The 22,943-nt window shown below is 41.2% G+C and overlaps 1 protein-coding gene across 2 annotated transcripts in view; it reads left to right on the top strand.

The window, feature by feature from the left end:
• LOC126191129 (zinc finger protein 510-like) overlaps positions 1–22,943 on the top strand; it is a 390,896-nt gene that overhangs the window by 64,380 nt on the left and 303,573 nt on the right. For both annotated transcript variants that reach the window (XM_049931877.1, XM_049931878.1), the window contains exon 4: positions 15,073–15,281. In XM_049931877.1, the coding sequence (XP_049787834.1) occupies positions 15,073–15,281 (209 nt within the window). The remainder of the gene's footprint in view (positions 1–15,072; positions 15,282–22,943) is intronic.

Below are 22,943 nucleotides of genomic sequence, written 5' to 3'. Positions count from 1 at the left end.
GACCCACACTCTATGATTCTGGAACAATTCATCACGGCACATATGTATGTGACATGTGACTTCAGGTACCAGAACTGCAATGAACTGCCACGAGTTCAGTGATGGCTGAGCGGCGCCTTTACAGCCAGTTCGTCTGGCATGACCTCTTCCGCCTCCACGATCGTTGAGAACCTGGGATATAAGATTCTTCTTCCGCTCGCTTCGCCGTTTGGTCGAAGGGTAGATAATAGATACTAGAGAGGAAAGTGAAAGACACCCTTGGGCCTCGGAATCCTAATACCGTTGGGGTCGAAGAAACCAAGAGTTGGCCGAGGGAGGCCGGATAGGAAAGGAAACGGGAGAAGCCTGACACAAGTAAGTGGAAGTAATGCCAGGCTTAGCTAAGGGCCCGTGTGGTTGCCACCCACATACTCCAAAGACGGGAGCCCCCTGCGGGGGCTCATATAAACTGATTAAAAAGACTAAACCATTTTCAACTGACTTATTCATTATCAAGAGCCCAACTTTATGATCTATTGATAATGAATAGTCAGTTGAAACAGTTTGTAGACATTAAGCAATTTATCTGAGTATTGACTGAACTAAACTTCATAATCACTAAAAAATGGGCTACATAAATGAGCACAATCTGTTGCAGCTGTTGATTCTACCCAGCAGAACACCCTTTTTAAACTGAAAAGTGAGGCGTATCCGATTGCTGTGGAACTCATCATTAATAACATCCAGAGATCTCATGAAAGTTGGGACACTACATTTACTGAAAATACAGGAAGGTGAAGAGGTTGCAGTATACAGAAAAAATCGAAAGACTTAATAACAAAGTGGAAAAAATGCTGTCTAATGCACTGCTTTAGCTCTCATAAATATGACCATTTTATCTTACCTGACTGACAGAATATGCAAACAATATGCACTGAATACAGTTCAGCTGTGCAGAAGCCCAGTACCGGGCGAGTTGTGCTTCGGTAGCTCAGTTGGTAGAGCACTTGCCCGCGAAAGGCAAAGGTCCCGAGTTCGAGTCTCGGTCGGGCACACAGTTTTAATCTGCCAGGAAGTTTCCCAGAACAACATGTTTTGCAGCACAATGGTGCACTTCAACACAATACAAATGCAGAGCTTTCTGTGGAGAAAACAGTAATTCGGGAAGGGAAATTTATTTAATCAACTGTCATCCAAATTACTAAGAGACTATCTTGGAACATGGTACCAGTTTTATTACCCATTGCTGTCCTGCAGCACCATGTAGTGAAAGCTTCTGTCCTCTTTTTATCTGCACTATTTCACATACACGTGAAGCCTACACTCCAACATATACTCTCTAAAATATGTTTCCAAAATTTAAATTTGTATTCAGTGCTAAAATATTTCTCATATTCGTGAAAGCTTTTCTTCCTATTGCTAGTGTGCATTTTGTACCCTTTTTCCGTATACCTTCACCAGTTATTTTGTTGCCCAGAAAGCAAAACTTGTGCACTACCATACCTTTAGTGTGTATTTTCCAATCTAATACTCTCAGAATCGTCTGAATTTATTCAACTGCACTCCATTACTCTCATTTGACTTTTGTTAAAACTGTTTTGTTTATGTTATCTCTCTTCGAGATAACTGGAAATTCCATTCAGCTGGTCTTTCGAGTCTTTTGCCATTTCTGACAGACATACATTGTCACTCGAGAAACCTTTTAGTTATTACATCTACCCCCAGAGGTTAAGTTGTTTTACTTCATCTGTCTGACAGACATATAATGGTATGGAAGGAGTCCCAGAATCTGCAGGAAGGATCACCTCAGTGTGGAGAGAGCTAAAAGTGGCAAATGATTTACACAGCTACTTATTTCTGCCCTGGGCTAATGAGTGGCCACAATATTCTGTTTCAGGATTTGTACTTCGAGGGTGAATACTGAGACACAGCCAGCAATAAACCTGACAAAAAAATGGCTGAAAACAAGACACCAATATGAGTTCTCAGCAAGGCAAACAAGATGTTGTGCATTCAGAAGTCTGTGTTTAAACATTGAGAATTGGATTTATAATTTTATGTTTATGGTGTTAAAAGCACAAATCCCTCAGCCTTTAGTCTGATGTTAAATGTAGCTTCTTTCCTTGCTGTAATGAGAAGTGTTGCTCTGATCTCTGGCAGGTTTACGGTATATCAGAGGTCTGTCATTTAAGCTAATTGCAAAGAATCTGACAATCTTTTGGGTAGTAAAGTTGAAATATATCAGAATTACTGAAGATAGTGAGATACGTTCATGACAAAAGTAAATGAATATCATAAGTTGTAACTACACTGGTGTCCAAAATTAAAGCAACAAACCGCTATTTTCACATCTTGTGTCTAATTCATGGTATAATCATACAAACTTTCAACAGGTGTCTGTAAAATTGTGTTCTGCATGGAATGTGTCATTCCAGTCAATGGACAACCATGCCAACAACGAAATCAGGACACCTATCAAACAGCCCAGTGTGTAACGAGTAGTCCCACATCCACAATTGCTGTGTATAGAGTCACAGATGGGCACTATGGCAGAAAGAAGACACCTACAAGACTCTCTGTTGTGGAGGGCCATAAGAAGAATGCAAGCAGCACACTCATAAAATGATGTAGTTGAATGGCTTAATGTGAATTGTTCTGTTGTTTTCGGATGTGGTGACAAATTATAGAGACTGAAACAGTATCCCAAAGACCAGGGCAGGGCTGAGTATGATATAAGAAAGAGAGGAGTGTTATTTGGCTGTAAGGACATGACGGTACCACCTTCGTATTGCACAGCAACTGGCATTTGACCTTGCAGCATCCACTGAACATGTTATATTGAGACAGATGGTGACAGGCGGCTTTGGCAGAGTAGCTTTTATTGTCGCAGACCTGCTGTATGTGTACCTCTGATGTGCCTTCGCAGAAGGAAACGTCTAGAGTGGAGTCATCAATATACCACATGGACATCAAACTGTGGGCCAGTATTCTTTGCACAGATGAGTCCAAATTTGGTCTGGAGAGTGATTCTTCAAGCATTCGAATCTGGAAGGAACATGAAGCGCAATTTCAGGACCCAAGCATTGTGGAAACAGACCGATATCGAGGAGGATCCTTAATGGTGTGGGCAGTGATTATGTGGACCACTTGAACACCTCTTCATGTAATTGTATGGGTGAATCGGCAAGGTTTAACTGCTGTTAGGTATTGTGATGATATCTTGAGGCCTCATCTGCAGTTGTTGTAGGTGGTGTGAACACAGCTTTCGTATTGATGGACGATAATGCTTGACCTCATAGAGATGGGTGGTTGAAATTTTCTTGGAAACAGAAAATATTGCACGCATGGTGTGAACTGCTCGCTCCCCTAATTTAACTCCCATACATTGTGTCTGGGATGCACTAGGGAGATAAGTTGCATCATGTCAGCATCCATCAACCACTGTACAAGATTTGTGAGCAGCTCTGCAGGAAGTATGGGTGTTATTGCCTCAACATGAGATTGATCACATCTTTCACAGCATGCTGTGTCATTGTCTGGCCAGTATTGCTGCCAGAGGTGGTCACCCCATACTGAGCACATTAACCAGTTGTCAGAATGTGCGTGGAAATCTGTTAAGTTGGGAAAAAAAATGAAGAACATTTTTGTCTTCTGTTATGCATATAGCAGTTATTTATGTTCTACATTCTGTACAGTGTCTCTACTTTACTATCACCTGTTTATTCTGTTTCATGGCAAAATAATTGCAACCTTGCAAAATTTCTGTTTTTTGCTTTAATTTTGGACACCAGTGTATGTTTTTGGGAGACCAGGAGGATGAACTGTTTTCTTCAACATTGTGGCTCATGACAAAAAAACCTGATAGCAGTAACTTTCATTACAAAATTCCTTCACCCAGATAAAGATAAAAATTTGAAATGAGAGAAACAATAAGAGGTAAATGTGGAAGTGAACAGGTGAAAGATACAACATGAAACTCACGTGTGTGTGTGTGTGTGTGTGTGTGTGTGTGTTGTGTTTGTGTGTGTGTGTGTGTGTGTGTGTGTGTGTTGTAAGGAAGGGAGGGAGAGAGAAAGAGAGAGAGCGCCTGCATGGATCCAATTACTTTCATTTTATGGCTAATTTCTTTTGCAGTAATTATGAATATACATTCTTGACTACTTTTAAGTGTATTTGTGTATGTTCCCCAGTATTCATTGAGGAGTAGAGGTACTGCATCAGTAACCCAGGACTGTGAAATTTCATTTTTGTTCAAGGCTTTTAATCCTGAAGGGTAATTTTTATTGATTGCTGGCCTCTGTTGAAGAATGTGAAGTCAGATTTTGGCTGTCACGTATGATAAACCTATAATAATGTTTTAAAAAATTGTCATATTTGTACAATGTTAAGACATTATAACATATTAATAAAGACACATACAGCTGTATTAAAGTGCGCGTCATTTATGTTGGCGGCCGAGTTTAGGTTCGTTCTGCGCATCTGACGTCACAAAACACAGTCAGCCAATTAACAGAGAACGATGTTGCCACATCTCGACTGCAGTGCAGAGCATGGACGAGTGTCTTCAGTTTTAGAAACGTTCAGTCATAAATAAAGTAATAGAACAAAAGCAATGTCTTGATAGCATACATTCTTTTATAGAAAGTTTGGAAAAAGCATTCTTTACACCAATTGCTTCATATTCTATTAATTAATTAAACCAAACAAGCAATAAGACTCCTAATTCAGGCGATAGCAAGGAAAGGTGTTTGTATCACTCTCACGAACCGCTTTTTCGCAATAAAGAACAGCGGTAATTGTTTATTTCCTATTGTACTTCGACGAAGCGTGAATAATTCATAGTCATACCAACAGTGTTTGTCAGTATTTTGCGTGCGGTGTTATAGTCCTCATGGCATTGTGTAGTCGGACGAGGTGCGTTAGCGTAACGGTTAAGGTGTTGGGCTGCTGTGCGAAAGGTTATGAGTTCAAACCTTGTGCGATGCTTAATATTTTCATTATTTAAAAACAATATTGAAGTGCCTTACTTCACGAATTATATTCGTTTGAATGCAATTTTTTGAAATTTCTAGTGCTTTGTCTCTTCATTAACCCTTTCGCTGCTGCAGACACGTGCTCGCCGCATTTCGCGCTGTGCGCGATTTTGTCATCACTGCACTGCTCGCCTGTGCAGACACATGGTGTTCCCACTGCTTTGACAAAAACTATTTGGCCCAAAAATTTGATTTTTACACGTCTTCTTGACTGATACCTTCCCCCCATAAATGACTTAATTTTGTTTCGATGTTCAACGCAGTTATTATGCAGCATTAAATGTAGTAAACCATTGCAAGAAATTTTGAAGAGTGCAGGCGAGCAGTGTAGTGACAAAATTGCGCACAGCGCGGAATGCAGGGAGCACGTCTTTGTAGCAGCGAAAGGGTTAATGCGGCCATGGTGGCTTTACTTCAGAAACTGCGCGCTCCCTCCTAAACGTAAGATTGCGAACTATGCTATACTATGGCGCTGCTTCTATTAGTGCGTGCGTCGTGTGCAACTGGCAACGCCGCAATCTCCCGCGTCTGGGCAGGCATGCGCGAGCCGCCAAGATAAAAGAATTGAACTATAGTAACTGCAAACTATTTACAAATGTATGTAATAAACAAAACCAAACAGCACTAATTTGTTCATAGACCTAATCACAATTTAAGTTCAGCATATTTCAAGTCTTACAGAGACACTGCACTTTTCCATTACCACTTCCTCTTCATATTGAAATTTAGTCTTCGAAATTTTCTTTTATACAGCAGCTCCACACTATCTCTGTTTAGAGACCAACAGTAGTCAGTCCTTTATCCCACCTTTCTTGATAACATAATTCTATTTCTTTCATGTTGTAATGAGCCCTTTCCCCATATTCTTCTCTAACATCTCCAAGATTGTCAGTGAAGAAGTCGACATGGCCATGAAGAAAATGGATTTTAAGGCTCTTGTTGCATCCTAAATTTTTCAGAGCTGTCAACATATTTACCACCATGGCTTTGAAATCTAAGTGTTTCCTGTTCCCTAAGAAATTGTCAGCCACATTCTTAAATCCTTCCCAAGTCAGTCTTCTTGTGTTAGTACATTTTCAAAAACTTCATTTTATACATTTTCAGGTACTTCACATTTCATCAAACTTCTAACAAGGGAACCTCCCCATCGCACCCCCCTCAGATTTAGTTATAAGCTGGCACAGTGGATAGGCCTTGAAAAACTGAACACAGATCGATTGAGAAAACTGGAAGAAGTTGTGTGGAACTATGAAATAATAAGCAGAATTTACAAACTGAGTAGTCCATGGGCAAGATATGCAACATCAAGGATTATCTGAGTTCTAGAGCGCCGTGGTCCTTGATCTGTCCGTTCGTTCATTGACGTCTCTGTTCACTGTAATAAGTTTAGTGTCTGTGTTTTGCGACTGCACCGCAAAACCGTGCGATTAGTAGATGAAAGGATGCGCCTCTCCAATGGGAACCGAAAACATTTGATCGCAAGGTCATAGGTCAACCGATTCCTCCCCAGGAAAACACATCTGATATATTCTATACGACACTGGTGACGGCATGTGTGTCACATGATAGGAATATGTTGTTGACCCACCTAACTTATACACTCGGCGAATGGGTAAAAAGATTCTTCTACCTTGCCCAATTTAGGTTCTCTTGTGGATGTGACAATCACTCCCAAAAAAGTGATGAAAACATAAGAGTTTGACACATAAACTGCAAACAAAAAATAAAAGTTTTGATTTGAGGGAAGACTTGAACCATGGATCTCTTGTTCAGCAGTTGCTCACGTTAACCACGGGACCACGGCGCTTCTGACCTCACAGTGCCCTTGATGTTGCCTATGTTCCACATCAACTACTCAGTTCGTATATTTTGCTTATTTTTTCATAGTTCTACAGGTACATCTACATTTATACTCCGCAAGCCACCCAACGGTGTGTGGTGGAGGGCACTTTACGTGCCACTGTCATTACCTCCCTTTCCTGTTCCAGTCGCGTATGGTTCGCGGGAAGAACGACTGTCTGAAAGCCTCTGTGCGCGCTCTGATCTCTCTAATTTTACATTCGTGATCTCCTCGGGAGGTATAAGTAGGGGGAAGCAATATATTCGATACCTCATCCAGAAACGCACCCTCTCGAAACCTGGCGAGCAAGCTACACCGCGATGCAGAGCGCCTCTCTTGCAGAGTCTGCCACTTGAGTTTGTTAAACATCTCCGTAACGCTATCACGGTTACCAAATAAACCTGTGACGAAACGCGCCGCTCTTCTTTGGATCTTCTCTATCTCCTCCGTCAACCCGATCTGGTACGGATCCCACACTGATGAGCAATACTCAAGTATAGGTCGAACGAGTGTTTTGTAAGCCACCTCCTTTATTGATGGACTACATTTTCTAAGGACTCTCCCAATGAATCTCAACCTGGTACCCGCCTTACCAACAATTAATTTTATATGATCATTCCACTTCAAATCGTTCCGCACACATACTCCCAGATATTTTACAGAAGTAACTGCTACCAGTGTTTGTTCCGCTATCATATAATCATACAATAAAGGATCCTTCTTTCTATGTATTCGCAATACATTACATTTGTCTATGTTAAGGGTCAGTTGCCACTCCCTGCACCAAGTGCCTATCCGCTGCAGATCTTCCTGCATTTCGCTACAATTTTCTAATGCTGCAACTTCTCTGTATACTACATCATCATCCGCGAAAAGCCGCATGGAACTTCCAACACTATCTACTAGGTCATTTATATATATTGTGAAAAGCAATGGTCCCATAACACTCCCCTGTGGCACGCCAGAGGTTACTTTAACGTCTGTAGACGTCTCTCCGTTGATAACAACATGCTGTGTTCTGTTTGCTAAAAACTCTTCAATCCAGCCACACAACTGGTCTGATATTCCGTAGGCTCTTACTTTGTTTATCAGGCGACGGTGCGGAACTGTATCGAACGCCTTCCGGAAGTCAAGAAAAATAGCATCTACCTGGGAGCCTGTACCTAATATTTTCTGGGTCTCATGAACAAATAAAGCGAATTGGGTCTCACACGATCGCTGTTCCGGAATCCATGTTGATTCCTACATAGTAGATTCTGAGTTTCCAAAAACGACATGATACTCGAGCAAAAACATTCCACACAACTTCTTCCTGTTTTCTCGATCGATCTGTGTTCAGTTTTGCAAGGCCTGTCCACTGTGCCAACTTATAACTAAATGTGAGGGGGGTGCGATGGGGAGGTTCCCTTGTAAGGTTCAGCCCCACAAATAATCCTTCATTAAGTTTGGCCTCAGATATAAAAGAAACATTGAAACTACTATACTTAAAGCAATTACCATCATTAGGCAATGCTTTGTCGAATTGTTTCAGGGTTAGGATGTTATTCTCTCGTTTCACTATAGGTTCTCTTATCACATTTTTCTCCCCAGGATTCATTGTTGTTCTGTAGACCATTCTATTCTACTCCAATGCGATTCACAGACACAAATATCCCAGAGACACAGGAAGCAAGAAGACTTTTTAAAGCCTGACTGTTGTCACGGCAGTTGTCCTATTACTTTCAGCTCTCCACACACAATCCATTGATGTTTCCAATAATTTAATGCCTTCAGCAGCATCTCCTAATTTTTGTAGCTGTCTTTTAAGTGCACAGAATATGCTACAGGTGCTGAACCCTACTTAATACCAATGTGTAGACTTCTTTTTTTAGAACCTATAAATAGCCTTCATTCATTTGTGTTGTATGTAACATCATATCTTCGTAACACACTTTTAGTGTTTGCACAATAAACAAGAGAGCCTTCTGTAATAAAATACTCACAAAATTCCAATTCTCATGAGTGAAACCAGTTGCTGGGGATGAGCAAATGATTTATCATTAACTGAGACCTCTTTTGTGGGTGTGGAGTCGTAATAAGGATCTGAAGTTTCACTTGGTGGTGGTGGTGGTGATGGTGATGAAGATTCTAAAGTAGTGGGTGGTTCATGCATGGGAATGTTAGGACCATGTGGTATTGATCTTATGGCTGATTTTAAGTTTGTCAGAAATATAGGAAAAGACAGATTGCTACTGACTGTAAAGAAGACACATCAAGTTGCACTATTAAAAGACACTTACATAAGGCTTTTGGCTGCAGCCTTCATGAGTGAAAGAGCGGCACACACAAGCAAGCAGACCTCACACACACAAGCAAACACACCTCATGTACACATGACCACCAACCCCAGCATCTCGGGGTGGAATGCAACTGTAATGTGGGATGCAAGCAGCAATCTGGAGGGGGCAGGGAAGGGGAAGGGATAGTGGTGTATGAGTGGGGGAGAGACAAATGCAGTCTGGTGGAGTGTGCAGGAACCAGACTGCCATCAGGTGCAGCATCAGGAGGTTGTGGGGCAGAGGGGTTGGCAAAAAAGGAGAGGAGTGAGGATGATATGTTTGCAGAGGGCTGCAAATAAAGAGGGTGAGAGATGAGAATAGGGAGGAGATGACAGGATTAGGGGCTGGAAACGGTTGGATGGAGGGTGTGGGAACAGTGTGTTAACATAGGCTGAGGCCAAGTAATTAACAGGAGTTGAAAATGTAAGTATAACTCCCATCCGCGCAGTTCAAAACAGCTGGTGGGAAAGGGAAGGACCCAGATGGTTCAGGTTGTGAAGCAGCTATTGAAATGAAGTGTTTTATGTTCAGCTGCATGTTGTGCCACAGGGTGGTCTACTTTGCTCTTGGCCACAGTTTAGTGGTGGCCTTTCATCCTGGTGGACAGCGGGTTGGTAGTCGTACCAATATAAAAAGCTGTGCAATGATTGCAGTAGAGCTTATAAGTGACATGGCTGCTTTCACAGGTGGCCTGGCCCCTGATGGGGTAGGGAAAACCTATGACAGGACTGGAGTAGATAGTGCTAGGTGAGTGGATTGGGCAGATTTTGTACCTTGGTCTTTCACATAGACATGATCCTTGTGGCAAGGGGTTGGGATTGGGTGTGGCACAGGGATGGACTAGGATATTGTATAGATTGGGTGGACAATGGAACACCATTTTAGGAGGGGTGAGAAGTATCTCGAGTATGATGACCTCATTTCAGGATATGATGATAGGTAATCAAAGCCCTGGTGAAGGATGTGGTTAGGTTGTTCGTGTCCGGGGTGATCCTGGGTAATGAAGGGGACACTCCTTTGTGGTTGGTTCTTAGGGGTGGTGGGAGGATTTGGGGTGTGAGAGGAAAAGGCACGGGAGAGAGGTTTGCTGAATAGGTCTGTGGGATAGTGCCTGACTGTGAAGGCCTTGGTGCGATCCTTTAGCAACTGAGTGCAGGTTTTTTTGTCACTGCAGATACACCACCCCTAGGTGACCAGGCTGTATGGGAGGGCCTTTTAGGTGTGAAAGGGATGACAGCTGTCAAAATGCAAGTACTGTCGGTGTTTGGTGCATTTAATGTTGGCAGAAGAGTGGGTGGAGCCTTCAAAGAGGAGGAGGGCAACATTTAGGAAGGGGCACACTGGACTGAGGAGGACCACATGAAGCAGATGGGAGAGAAGGTATTGAGGTTGTGAAGGAATGAACATAGGGTGTCTTGCCCTTGAGTCCAGATCATGAAGATATCATCAATGAACCTGAACCAGACTTGGGGCTTGGTGTTTAGGGAGACCTCCTCTTGATGATCCATAAAAAGTTTGGCGTGGGAGGATGCCATGTGGGTGCCGATGGTTGTGCCGTGGATTTGTTTGTATACCTTTCCTTCAAATGAGAAGTTGTGGCTTAGGATAAAGTTAGTTAGGTATATGAGGAATGGCGCAGTGGGTTTGGAGACTGAATGATGTTGGAAAGGTAGTGTTCAATTGTGGTAAGACCACAGGGAGGTGACATCAACAGTGAGGAAGTGGTTGGTGTCTCTTACGTGGGAGGCTTGATTACGGGCAACTGGTTTGGATGTGTTGGTCAGTGAGAGCTGAAATTCTTTCAGGAGGGGCACAATAACCAGTCACAGTGGGATGTCCAGGATTGTTGTGTTTACGGATTTTGGGATGCATGTAGTACATGGGTGTGTGGAGTGTCATAGGGGGAGGAGGGAAATGGCTTCATAGGAGATGTTCTGGGAAGGGCCTAATGCTTCAAGCAGAGATTGGAGTTTGTGTTGGACTTCTGGGATGGGATCACTCTGACAGAGATTATAGGTGGAGGAGTCAGGTAATTGGCAGGGGTCTTCTGCCAGGTATTCAATGCGATTCAAAACAACAATGGTGGAACCTTTGTCTGCAAGTTGGATGATTGGGTCACAATTTGTTTTGATATTGTATATGGCTATTCTTTCTCCTACTGAGAAGTTGGTTTCTGAGGAAGGGACCTGGGGAAGGATGGTGAAGCTATGTTGAAGGGTTGAAGGCATGGAAGACCTGGAAGGTGACCAGCAGGTGGTTAGGTGAGAGGGGGGAGGATCACCGTTTGATGGTGCTATGAACTGGACGGGGCAGGGTTCAAAGTTGGAATCTGTGTGGTTTTGGTTGGAGGGATTGGTAGCAAATATATGCTTCGATGCTTCTACATGCTTCCTAAAATCCACAAACCCAAAATCGTGGATGCCCCATTGTGGCTAGTTATTGTGCCTAAACTGAAAGAATTTCGGCCCTCACTGACAAGGACCTCCAACCAGTTGCCTATAATCTAGCCTCCCATGTCAAAAACACCAACCACTTCCTTCACCAACTCTCCACCATCCCTACCTCTTTACATCCAGGATCTCTACCTGTCACCATTGATACCACCTCTCTGTACACCAACATCCAACACGCCTGTGGTCTTACCGCTATTGAACTCTACCTTTCCCAACATCCTTCAGGACTTCAAATCCACTACCTCATTCCTCATACTTACCAACTTTATACTAAGCCATGGCTACTCATTTGAAAGGAAGGTATATAAACAAATCCACAGCAAAGCCACGGGCATCACATGGCATCTTCCTTTGCCAACCTTTTTATGGGCCATCTAAAGGAAACCTTCCTAGCTTTCCAAAACACCAAACCCCTAGCCTGAATCAGTTTCATTGATGATATCTTCATTATCTGGACCCAAGGGCAAGACACCCTGTCTTGGTTCCATCACAGCCTCGACACCTCTCTCATTCACTTCATGTGGTCCTCCTCAGGCCCACCTAGATGTTGACCTCCTCCACTCTGATGGCTCCATCTGCACCTCTGTCCACATTTAACCAACCAGCCACCAACAGTACCTGTATTTTGACAGCAGTCATCCCTTTCACACACACAAAAAAAAAAAAACCTGCTATACAGCCTGACCACTCAGGGACAGCTTATCTGCAGGGTCAAGACCTTCCTTACTCTGTATTCTGTGAGTTTCACCAAGGCCTGCACAGACAGGCACTGTCCTCCATACCTAGTCCACAAACAGACCCCCCATGTCATTTTCCCCTCACACTGCCAATCCTCCAACCACCCCCTAGAACCAACCACAAAGAAGTGTTCCCTTCATCACCCAGTACCACCCCAGTCTATAACAACTGAACCACATCCAACACCAAAGATACTTCCCACCCCTACTATAGTGGTGTTCCGTTTCCCACCCAACCTCCACAACATTCTAGTCCATCCCCATCCCCATCCCACTCCCAATCCCAACCCCTTGCCACAAGGATCACATCCATGTGGAAGACCCAAATGCTAAACTTCCCCAATCCACCCACCCATCATTTACTACTCCAGTCCTATTACAGGTTTATGCAACCCCATCAGGGATTGGGGCACCTGTGAAAGCAGTCAAGTCATGTACCAGCTCTGCTGCAATCATTACACAGCTTTTTATATTGGTATGACTACCAACCAGCTGTCCACCAGGATGAATGGCCACCACCAAACTGTGCTCAAGACCAATGTAGACTACCCTGTGGCACAACATGCAGTTAAATATAACATACTTGATTTCAGTGGCTGCTTCACTACCTGAGCCATCTGGATTCTTCCCTCCACCACCAGATATTCTCAACTGCACAGATGGGGGTTATCTTTAAAACACTTTCTCCTTTCCCGTAATTATCCCGGACCCAACCTATGGTAACATATTTTTCCCCACACCTTCCACTCAACAGTTTCCACCCTCTGTCATATCATCGCTTCCCCATCTCTCACCTTCTTTATTTGCAGACCTCTGCCAACAAATCCACCCATCTTTCCCCACACCTCCTTTTTGCTCCTTTTTTGTTCATCTTCCTGCACCACAACCACCTGATGCTGCACCTGTTGGCTGTCTGATCCCAGCACAGTCCACGGACAGCATTCGTCTCTCTCCCCACCTATACACAATTATCCTTTCCCCTTCCTTGTCACCTCCAGATTGCTACTTGCCTCCCACGTGATAGCAGCATTCGAGCATGACATGTTGTAGTTGGTGGTCATGTGTGCATGAGGTGAGCTTGTTTGTGTGTCTAAATGGTGTGTGTCTCTCTTTTACTGATGAAGGCTGTTTCTGAAAGCTTTTTGTAAGTGTCTTTTAATTGTGCCTGTCTGCGACTTGACGTGTCTTCTTTATGGAAAGTAGCAATCTGTTTTTTCCTACATTGTTGTTATTCCTACCTGGAGTTTCAATTGTTGGATTTTAGTTTTATATAATCAGTTCCTTTCATACTCTTCTTGTTACGCTCACCAACTTTCACCGTATGAAAATATCAATCACCTGCATGTTTTTCTTGTTCTCTCCATACTATTGGAATCCTGAATGGGATTTCCTCAAACATGCAATGCATATGTGACAAACAGAATGTGGCACAAAAGTTTTGTCGTGGTCTCCTAACCTTAACCCTTTAACTGCTCTGGATGTGTTAACGCGCGCGTCTTTGTACCTGTCCCTGTGTGCTCTGAATGTGTTTACGCGTGCCACCAGTCCTTATACCTGATACTCTGAACGTGTCTACATGTAGATGATTACAATATGAGAAAAGCTGAATGATTTATTCAAAGAAAGAGCTCCACAAATTGAGTGAGTCAGTAATGTGTTTGTCCATATCTGTTGCTTATGCGAGCAGTTATTCGACTTGGCATTGATTGCTAGAGCTGTTGCATGTCCTCCTGAGAGGTATTGCGCCAAATTCTGTCCAGTTGGTATGTTAAGTCATCAAAATTTCAAGATGATTGAAATGTCCTGGCCATAATGCTCCAAATGTTCTCAACTGGGGAGGGATTCGGTGACCTGGCTGGTCAAAGTAAGGTTTGGCAAGCACGAAAACAAACAGTAGAAACTCACATGGGTGTGGGTGGGCATTATTTTACTGAAATGTAAGACCAGGATGGCTTGTTATGAGGGCCAACAAAACAAGGTGTAGAATGTTGTAATTGTTCCACTGTACTGTAAAGGTACTGCGGTTGACAACCAAAGGGGTGTGCTGTGAAAAGGAATGGCATCCCAGACCATCATCCCTGGTTGTAGGCCTTAATGCAAATGAAAGTGAGATCAATATTGGCCTGCTGTCTGGGGTGTCTCCAGACATGTCTTTGGCCTGGCTTCTCATTGAATGGAGTAGAATTTTCTTCAGTAATGAGTCCCACTTCGAATTGAGTCCCAATGACCAGCAGCAAAGACAGGTCTGGAGACATCTGAGACAGCAGTGGTATACCAGCCTGACTGTCTCCTGCCATATGGGCTGACAACTAGGAGTGATGATTGTTTTAGAGTGTATTTTGTACATGTGCAAGGATAAAAAGGCTATCTGGTTCTCTAGAGGTCAGACTTAAAGATTCACATGGGGGGGGGGGGGGGGGGGGGGGGAGTGGCCAATTGATTACATGAAAGACTCAAGCATTCCTTATCTTTACATGTCAGTTTTAACTTGGTAGTTACTCAGATAAAACTCAAGATACAATTCCTGTTTCTCTGTTTCTCTGTTTCCATTCTGCTGTCCTGCCACATAGGAAGTAACTTGCTTTTTCCAGTCCACATTGCATCCATATAAAAGGACAAAGAAAAATTTTGCATATGATAGTTATTCAGTAATGTATATCATTGTTTGTCTGACAGCACTGTTGATTGTGTATGTACTTACTTGCGTTATAGGTCACACATCAAAGCTGCATAATTCCAGTGTTCTTTCACTACCTGATGAAAGCAAAAGTTCCACTTCTGAAACCCTCTACTGTCAGCTGAGAGTTGATTCTCTGGGTACAGCGACTCCTGAAATAGGGAATCCAATTGTTTTCAGTGAAAATGACATTTTGTCATTTGCTGTTGACCAGGCATCTCTCAACACGTCGACAACTACAAAGGTATGTTACAAGACATAGACTTTTCTTTATTTGTAATAAAATAGGGTCAGATATTGATCCAGAATGTTGATGTATTTATGTGGCATCTGTGACTCCAAGTTTCATTATGACTCTCATACTCAGAAGTCCATTTAATAAGCTTCTTCCCCCAGGCTGTGCTGTTATTACTGTGTAACTTCTTTCTCTCTATTCTCATTTTTAAAATTAGCCATTTCAGTCTACAGCATGATAATTATTGAACTATATGAAAAAAATGTAAATGATCTACAAACTATGGCATACACACACTTTATTCATCATGTAAACATCACTACAGATATTCAGATTTAGGTTATGTCTTGTTCGATATGCCTACCATCATTGGCGATGATGTGGTGCAGACAGATAGTGAAATTCTGCATAACCTTCTGGAGTGTTAAAACATCGGAATACAGCCCCACAAAAAGGAGTCACATGTGTTCAGTTCCGGAGAATATGGTGGCCAATCAAGACCCATGCCAGTGGCCTCTGGGTACTCCAGAGCCAGAATGCAGACCCCAAAGTGCTCCTCCAAGACATCAAACACTCTCCTTCCTTGATGCGGTTGAGCATCTTGTCGAAATCAGGATGCCATCTCTCAGTCCCCCAAATGTGCCAATTTTGCTTATTGACAAACCCATCCAAATGAAAGTGGGCTTCATCGCTAAACCAAACCATGTATGTGCATACCAATTCCCATCATGCCCTGCATTCCACTGTACAGTTTGAATGTTGTATTGCAAACCATTCAGACATTATGACGATTTTATTTCGTATAGTTCAATAATTGTCAGCCTGTATGTTCATACTATGTTTGTCCTGTATTTCTCTTTCATTCTTGGCCAGCCTGCTCTGTTTCTATCTTTGTCTCTGAGTTAATTCTTTTCTTATCTTTCTGTTACTTAATTGTATTGAACTATGTTCGAAAACCAGCTAACTGATTGCACTCTGCTGTCTTCTTTCGCATCAGCTCTGTAAATATTCCACTTCTTCAGTTTCCCTTATGTTCCAGCACTTCTTGTTATGCATATTTGAAGGGCATACTGTGGCATTATTAAGACACACATACTACCAGTTTTATATTAAATGAGAAAAGTTTCAGATATCCCAGTCTGCAATGACTATGTCTGGACTTGGGGAAACTTTGAGCAGGTCCTCAAGGATTGTTTCTTTAGTGTTTAATGAAGGGTAAACCACTTGTTGTGGTTTCCTCTATCTTGTTTCTTACTACAGGCTCAGAACATCTTTCATTGTGACACTGAGACATAACCTCCATTAAAAGTGACTGTAGAACTGCCTAAAATAAATTCCCATGCTTGACACCTGTTGTTAATCTTCTCTGAGATCTTTCCCATGCATTTGCCAGGCCATTACTATGGTAGCTACTTAGAGATGTGATTCTAAGATTTGTGGCTGACAAGGAGCCTCTGTCCATCAGTTGGGAAATTATGTTGTAATGTATGTAATTTCAAACTCTGAGAAACATTTCTTTAGCTTTTGAAAAGACATGTCGTAACATGCTGTAGTAGATACTGTGACAACATCAGATCCAGCTCAGGCCTTGGCCTGAGTAGAAGTGAAACTCCTACAGATCTCGGTAGTGGCTCATTGACAGAATGAAGTTAGCTAATGGTGTGGATGACTTGAACAGTGTGCTGTGTCTTGATCTGGGCAGTATCTCATTTGCTGATTGGAGGATTTCATTCCTCACCACAGCATTAATATTGCCTGAAATGGGGTCGCTTCGACATTTTCAGAAGAGTGGTGACCTTGGTATCTTAGAAAAACATAGAATTCCCAGGCTTGGTCAAATTTTATTTCATGGGAATACATATCCATCATCAGATCTCTAAGAGGGAGATAAAAATAAATATATTTTGGAATTTGTGAAACACAAATATGGACCTATTACACATAAATCAAAAAACAAACTTATTACATTACAAGGCTGTGACACAGGATACATAATTGTTTACTGAACTGGCTAACAATATGCATAGTACTTAAAGAATAATAAGTAAAGGTTACAAATAACCGTACTGGTTTTGCTGGTGGAAGGGGTAGCCAGTTACGGATAACAGTTAGTTTGGTAAAAAGATGTAAGAAAACATAGTGTAATGCTAAACTTTAAACAAAACAGAGTGTCAATTAAGTACTTGTAAAACCAAACATTTGTAAATGTAGTCGCAGTAGAGTAAAATATGCCTGAAGGTACAAAGGATGAAAACTAAAACATATACATATAGGTAAGATGAGGTAGCTGCTCAAGATGATATCAGCAGCCTGGGTAACCCATCTAGGTGCCCATTTGGGCATGGTGTGGGCAGTCAATCATTTTTCGATGTATAGGGCTCGCTGCTTTGTAGTGATGGACTATGCAGATTGTGGCAGACGCAGCAAGCAGCTCATAGATTGAGGATGGAGGCTTGTAGGAACCAAACTGTGGCTAATTACCATCACAATATACTTTGTTGTAGCAAGCCTTAAAATGCCTAATTTAGAGTTATGATTAACACTTTGGCTGCCATGTGTATCCAATTGATAAACAAGGTGACTTCACTGGCAAGTCGCTTGTATCAAATTGATACACACATTCCAGGCCATATGTGTAAATCATATAAACAGCCACAATGATTTTAAATGGACATATAGTTTTCTTGGCCTCCTGGAGAGGCCATGCACTTTTGGTTCCAAATTTTATTGCCGGATAGTGTGACAGTCGGCGCTTGTAGATTGCTTTGCATTTACGACACCTGGTTACACTTGCGATAACTCATGTGGTATTGTTGTTAGAGGTTATTTGTGTTGGAAGTTGTGTTTGGTTGAAGATCTGAGCTTGTTTTCTTCTGAGTTTGTTTTGTTGTGAGTTTGTGACTGTGTCTGACATGGAGTCAACAATAGGTTGGTTGGACGAGAAAAGCGAATTAAGTGAGAGTGAGGCCAGTTTGTTAGGTGACATATTTGATAGCGATGATCCTGAATACTCACTTGAGAGTTCTGATTGTGATTCCAACAAAGGTGGGTTGAGAAAAAGAAAAAGAACAACTTTGGGCCATCAGCAACTGTGCCTCAAGGCGACATCTCCGAAGTTACTTGGCCTGATGTTACTGGAAATATGAATGATTTTTACCATGTCCTGTAATGAGAGAATTGCTGATCACATGAAGCAATAAACATGATTTTTAGTGATTGTTTTTTAATGACCAAGTTTTGGACATGATTGTCACCGAAATGAATTTTTATGCCGAGCAGTGAAATGTTGACAGTACTGTCAATGAAAAATATATAGAACACAGCAGACTGCAGCAATGAGAAGACACATGCAGCAATGAGAAGACACAAATAACAAAGGAATCCTGTGTTTTTTTTTTTATTTGGTATGTGGATTGGTTTGGATTCAAAATCTACACTCCAGAAATATGTTCAAAGAATATATTGTACAAAAATGAAGTAAGTAAAGCTTTAACCCACAACACTTTTGACATTTTTGATGATGCTACACTTTTCAGACAATTTTGGTACAAACAGTGGCAAACTGTACAAAATTTCACCATTATTGATCTACTAAGTGATAAATTTCACAAAGTGTATTGTTATGGTGAGAATATATGCATTGATGAAACTGTGGTGCTGTATAGAGAAAGGATGGGATTTGGCCAGTATGTTCCGGGGAAATGTCATAAAATATTCTCAAACTATTCAGTCTGTGTGTTCATGGAGGTATACCTGGCATTGGAAAGCTGGAAAGGAGATTGCCCACACGGATCATAACGTCCTCCGGTATAGAGATGGAGTTGATGGGTCCATTATTGAATGCTGTACACACTTTGTACCTCAAAAATTACTATGCAAGCATTGTCTTAGTCCATAAGTTGAATGAACATTCATCTCACACCATTGGTACATTGAGGAATAAGAGGAAGTACAATCCAATGACCATAGTGAGAGGAAAGTTCAAGAAAGGTGGAATGATGTGTGCAGAGTGACACAAATGTTGTTATAGGAAATGATCAGTAAAGATCTTCCAGAATGGTAGCACCCAACTTAAGAAAAGCAACTACAAAATCATATACAATTCTAAAATATAATTACACAAAATTCTTCAAAGATGTGTCAGATCAAATAGCATCTGATGCCTCCAATTTACAAAAAGGAGTAAAGTGGTTCCACAAGACTGCATGTGGGCTCCTGATGAATATAGCAGTTGTCAATGCTCATGCTGTCTACAAGCAGGTAATTGACAAAAATGTGCATGTAACTGAATTAAAAGAGAAAGTTGCACTTTTATTGATGAACATTGGAAACCCAAAATACGTACCAGGATCACCAGGAACATCAAGTTCAGGGAACCATGTCTTGCGAGAAACTTGCAGCTAGAGAAACAGGTGTATATCATGTTGTTGATGATACCCTCACAAATTTGGATGAACTGAAGCTATGAAGAAATCAAAGCAGGTCATCTCAAACTGTAAGGGTTGCCCAAATAACTGTTTTGTTTCATTATTCACACTTCTAAAGCAAAGCATATAACATAATTAATTATTTCAGATATGTTGTTACAGCTGTTGTGAATTCATAAACCAACCTACTGATTTAATAAATATTCTACATTTATATTAGTTTCCCTCTATTCTTTCAAAAAATAAATGTCATTTACCTGAAATGCTGCAAGGAGTCTTCATTTATTATTAAAGGTTGTGTGTAATTCTCATACACCTGGCCTACCAGGTGTGATATTGAAGAAATTAACTACACAAGCCATGTGTCTAATAATTATGCACACCTGTAAAAGGCCTCAGCCTTGGTTGATTGAGGTCCAGCAACCATAGTGTTAGCAGAGTCCTTGTACTGCCACTACAAGGAAACCAAATGTGTAACGACTCTCAATTTTGAAACAGGTCACTGCAATGAAATTATCACACAAGTATAACAATGTTGAATTATCACACAAATGAATATAAGCAGGATTTTACAACAAATCTTTGGAGACATCCATGAACTAGGTCATTAGTAAAAATTATAATGAAACCAATACAAGATGTGTTGCTGTTTCATGTAACAGACACTTTTCTTATGAAATAACCCAATGGATTTTCAAACACTAGATAAAAGTATATTTTCAGTTCATGAACATGTTCAGAAAAAAGTTAGTGTAATATGTCATTTAACAAAAATGCAAATATCGAAGTGCAGAACTGTATAAACCAAAGTGTGCAAGTTGTACCAAAGTGCTGTATACATCTGCCAAATGGGTAGAAACTTTTATCGTATGATAAAAGGAACTGATATACAAACATAGTAACAAGACTGCATATTGTGTACACATCGACTCCACTGGTTGTACTATGAGTGTTATTGTACATGATGTGAAGGTTTCACATCACAAACGAAACAGTATCTTACATAACGTACTGAAAGAAATCGAAATTATGACAATCTAAGAAACAGCTCTGAATAACACCCTGTTATGTTCAGGAGTTAATCATTGCTCAAGATTTTCTTATATCTCATCTTTTTTTTAAAATCATGTAAGTGCTGATAGTGTAAAGCAGTTGATGTAAGGTTAGCACAGATTAAGCTGAACTTGGAAACTTTGATGCACGGACGTTAACCTCAGTTATATTGCTGTGAATTAGGGTCATTTTGTGGCTAAAGTTCCACTGTAATTGCCAGTTTACAGCCTACAGACTTTACAAAACAGCACTTACGTTTTGTGTGGATACAACCTGAATAGGTGTAAATAATAAATAACTTGTTATTAATGCTGTACAAAGAATCCTAAAAATTAAGGGGTGGAAGCTGAAAGAAGAAGAAAATAAGAAAAGTTTCTAAAATCTAGTAGCACAAAAATTGCCAAAAACTGAAAGGGGTAGTGTAGAGGAAGAATTGGACCTATTTAAAACATCAATAGCTAACATTGCTGTGCAGATACGTGGCAGAACAAAGGGTAAAGTCAAAGGCAAAGAAACCAGTTGGTGAAAAAAAGAAATCAGAATCAGGGGCTGGTGTCAAAAGATGAACACAAGGTGACACCTTTGGAGAAGGAATACCAACAAAAGAAACTCCAAGCAAAGAGAATTGTGAATGATGAAAAGGAGAAGAGTAGGGAAATGTTCACCCAGAAACTAGAACAGGATAACAAAGGGAACCAAAAACTGCTATATAGGTTATTGAAATGAAAAGATCTGATAGAGAAGACATAAAAGCGATTGAAACAGAGGATGGGGATATTATCAGGGACATGGAAGGTATCAGAGAAGAGATAAAGAATTGTTTTGAAATCTTACTGAATGCGGAAGGTACACAAGAAAGTGACACCAAAGTCATTGAGTCAGAGGAGGAGTAGGATCCAATGTTTTGGTTAGAAACTGAGCATTCCCTGAAACAGATGAAAAGTGGGAAGGCGGTTGGAGTAGATGAGCTGACAGTGGATATGATTAAAGCTGCAAGAATCCATGTAATGCAATGTTTACAACCGGGTACAGAGGGTGATATGGAAGGAAAACAAAGTGCCGAATGAATGGAAAAAAGGAACTATAATACCATTGTTCAAGAAAGGTAGTAGAAAGAAATGCACCAACTACTGAGGAATCACACTATTATCACACTGCCTTAAGATAATGGAAAATGTTATAGAAAAAAGATTGCGGAAAATTCTAGAACACCAGTTAGAGGAACAACAGCATGGGTTCAGAAGTAATACGGGAACAACAGATCTCATTTTCTTCTTCTGTCAGTTAATGGAGAAGTATTTGTGGATTTGGAAAAAGCATATGTTAGTGTACCAAGGGATAGATATGGGAATGCTTGAGAAAACATAATTTCCTCATTCATTAATTAAAAAAGTCCAGATGCTGTGTGATGGTTGTGAGAGCAGTGTACAAGTAGAAGGTGGAAGATCAAAGTGGTTGAAGACAAAGAGAGGTGTTCGGCAAGGCAGTTCGCTCTCCCGTTTACTCTTCATTACACTTATGGACACAATCGTGAAAGAAATCAAGGAAGAAGAAAATGAAGCTCTCAGTGTTTTTGATTTTGCTGATGACATCACCATTTGGGGAGAGAGGGAAATGGAGGTTCAGAGGAGACTAGATTACTGGAACACAAAATTGAAAGAATTATAGTTAACTGTGAGTAGGTACAAGACAGCGCCAATGAAGATGAGCAGGACACCCACACATTGCAACATCATACTGGAGGAGGAGAAGGTTGAATGTGTGAAAAGCTTCAAATATCTGGGTAACATCATATTACACAATGGAAGTACGAAACTAGCAGTCTTAAACAGAATAACAAAAGGATCTAGCTTCTTCCAACCAGTACGAAATCTAATCTGGGACAAGGAAGTTCCTCAAAGAGCCTAACAGACCATGTATAAAACTTATCTCCTGCCAATCAGTCTAGAGGCCTGTGTCATAAATAAGAGAGAAGAGAGTCAAATGCAAGCATGTGAAATGAAGTTCCTTTGGTCAGCTCTACAGAAAACTAGGAGAGACAGAGTCAGAAATGATTATGTAAGGAGAGACCTGCAGGTGACATTGACTACAGAGGAGATGATGAGTGCTTTGAGATTGAAGTGGTTCGGTCATGTGAAGCGAATGCACCCAACTTGAACTCCGCACAAGTATTTGGAGATGGAGGCACCAG

The sequence above is a fragment of the Schistocerca cancellata genome, chromosome 6, assembly GCF_023864275.1.
Source record: "Schistocerca cancellata isolate TAMUIC-IGC-003103 chromosome 6, iqSchCanc2.1, whole genome shotgun sequence".
In the NCBI taxonomy this organism is placed as follows: domain Eukaryota; kingdom Metazoa; phylum Arthropoda; class Insecta; order Orthoptera; family Acrididae; genus Schistocerca; species Schistocerca cancellata.
Note: the sequence above shows the minus strand (reverse complement) of the source record. Positions and strands in the feature narration are given on the sequence as shown.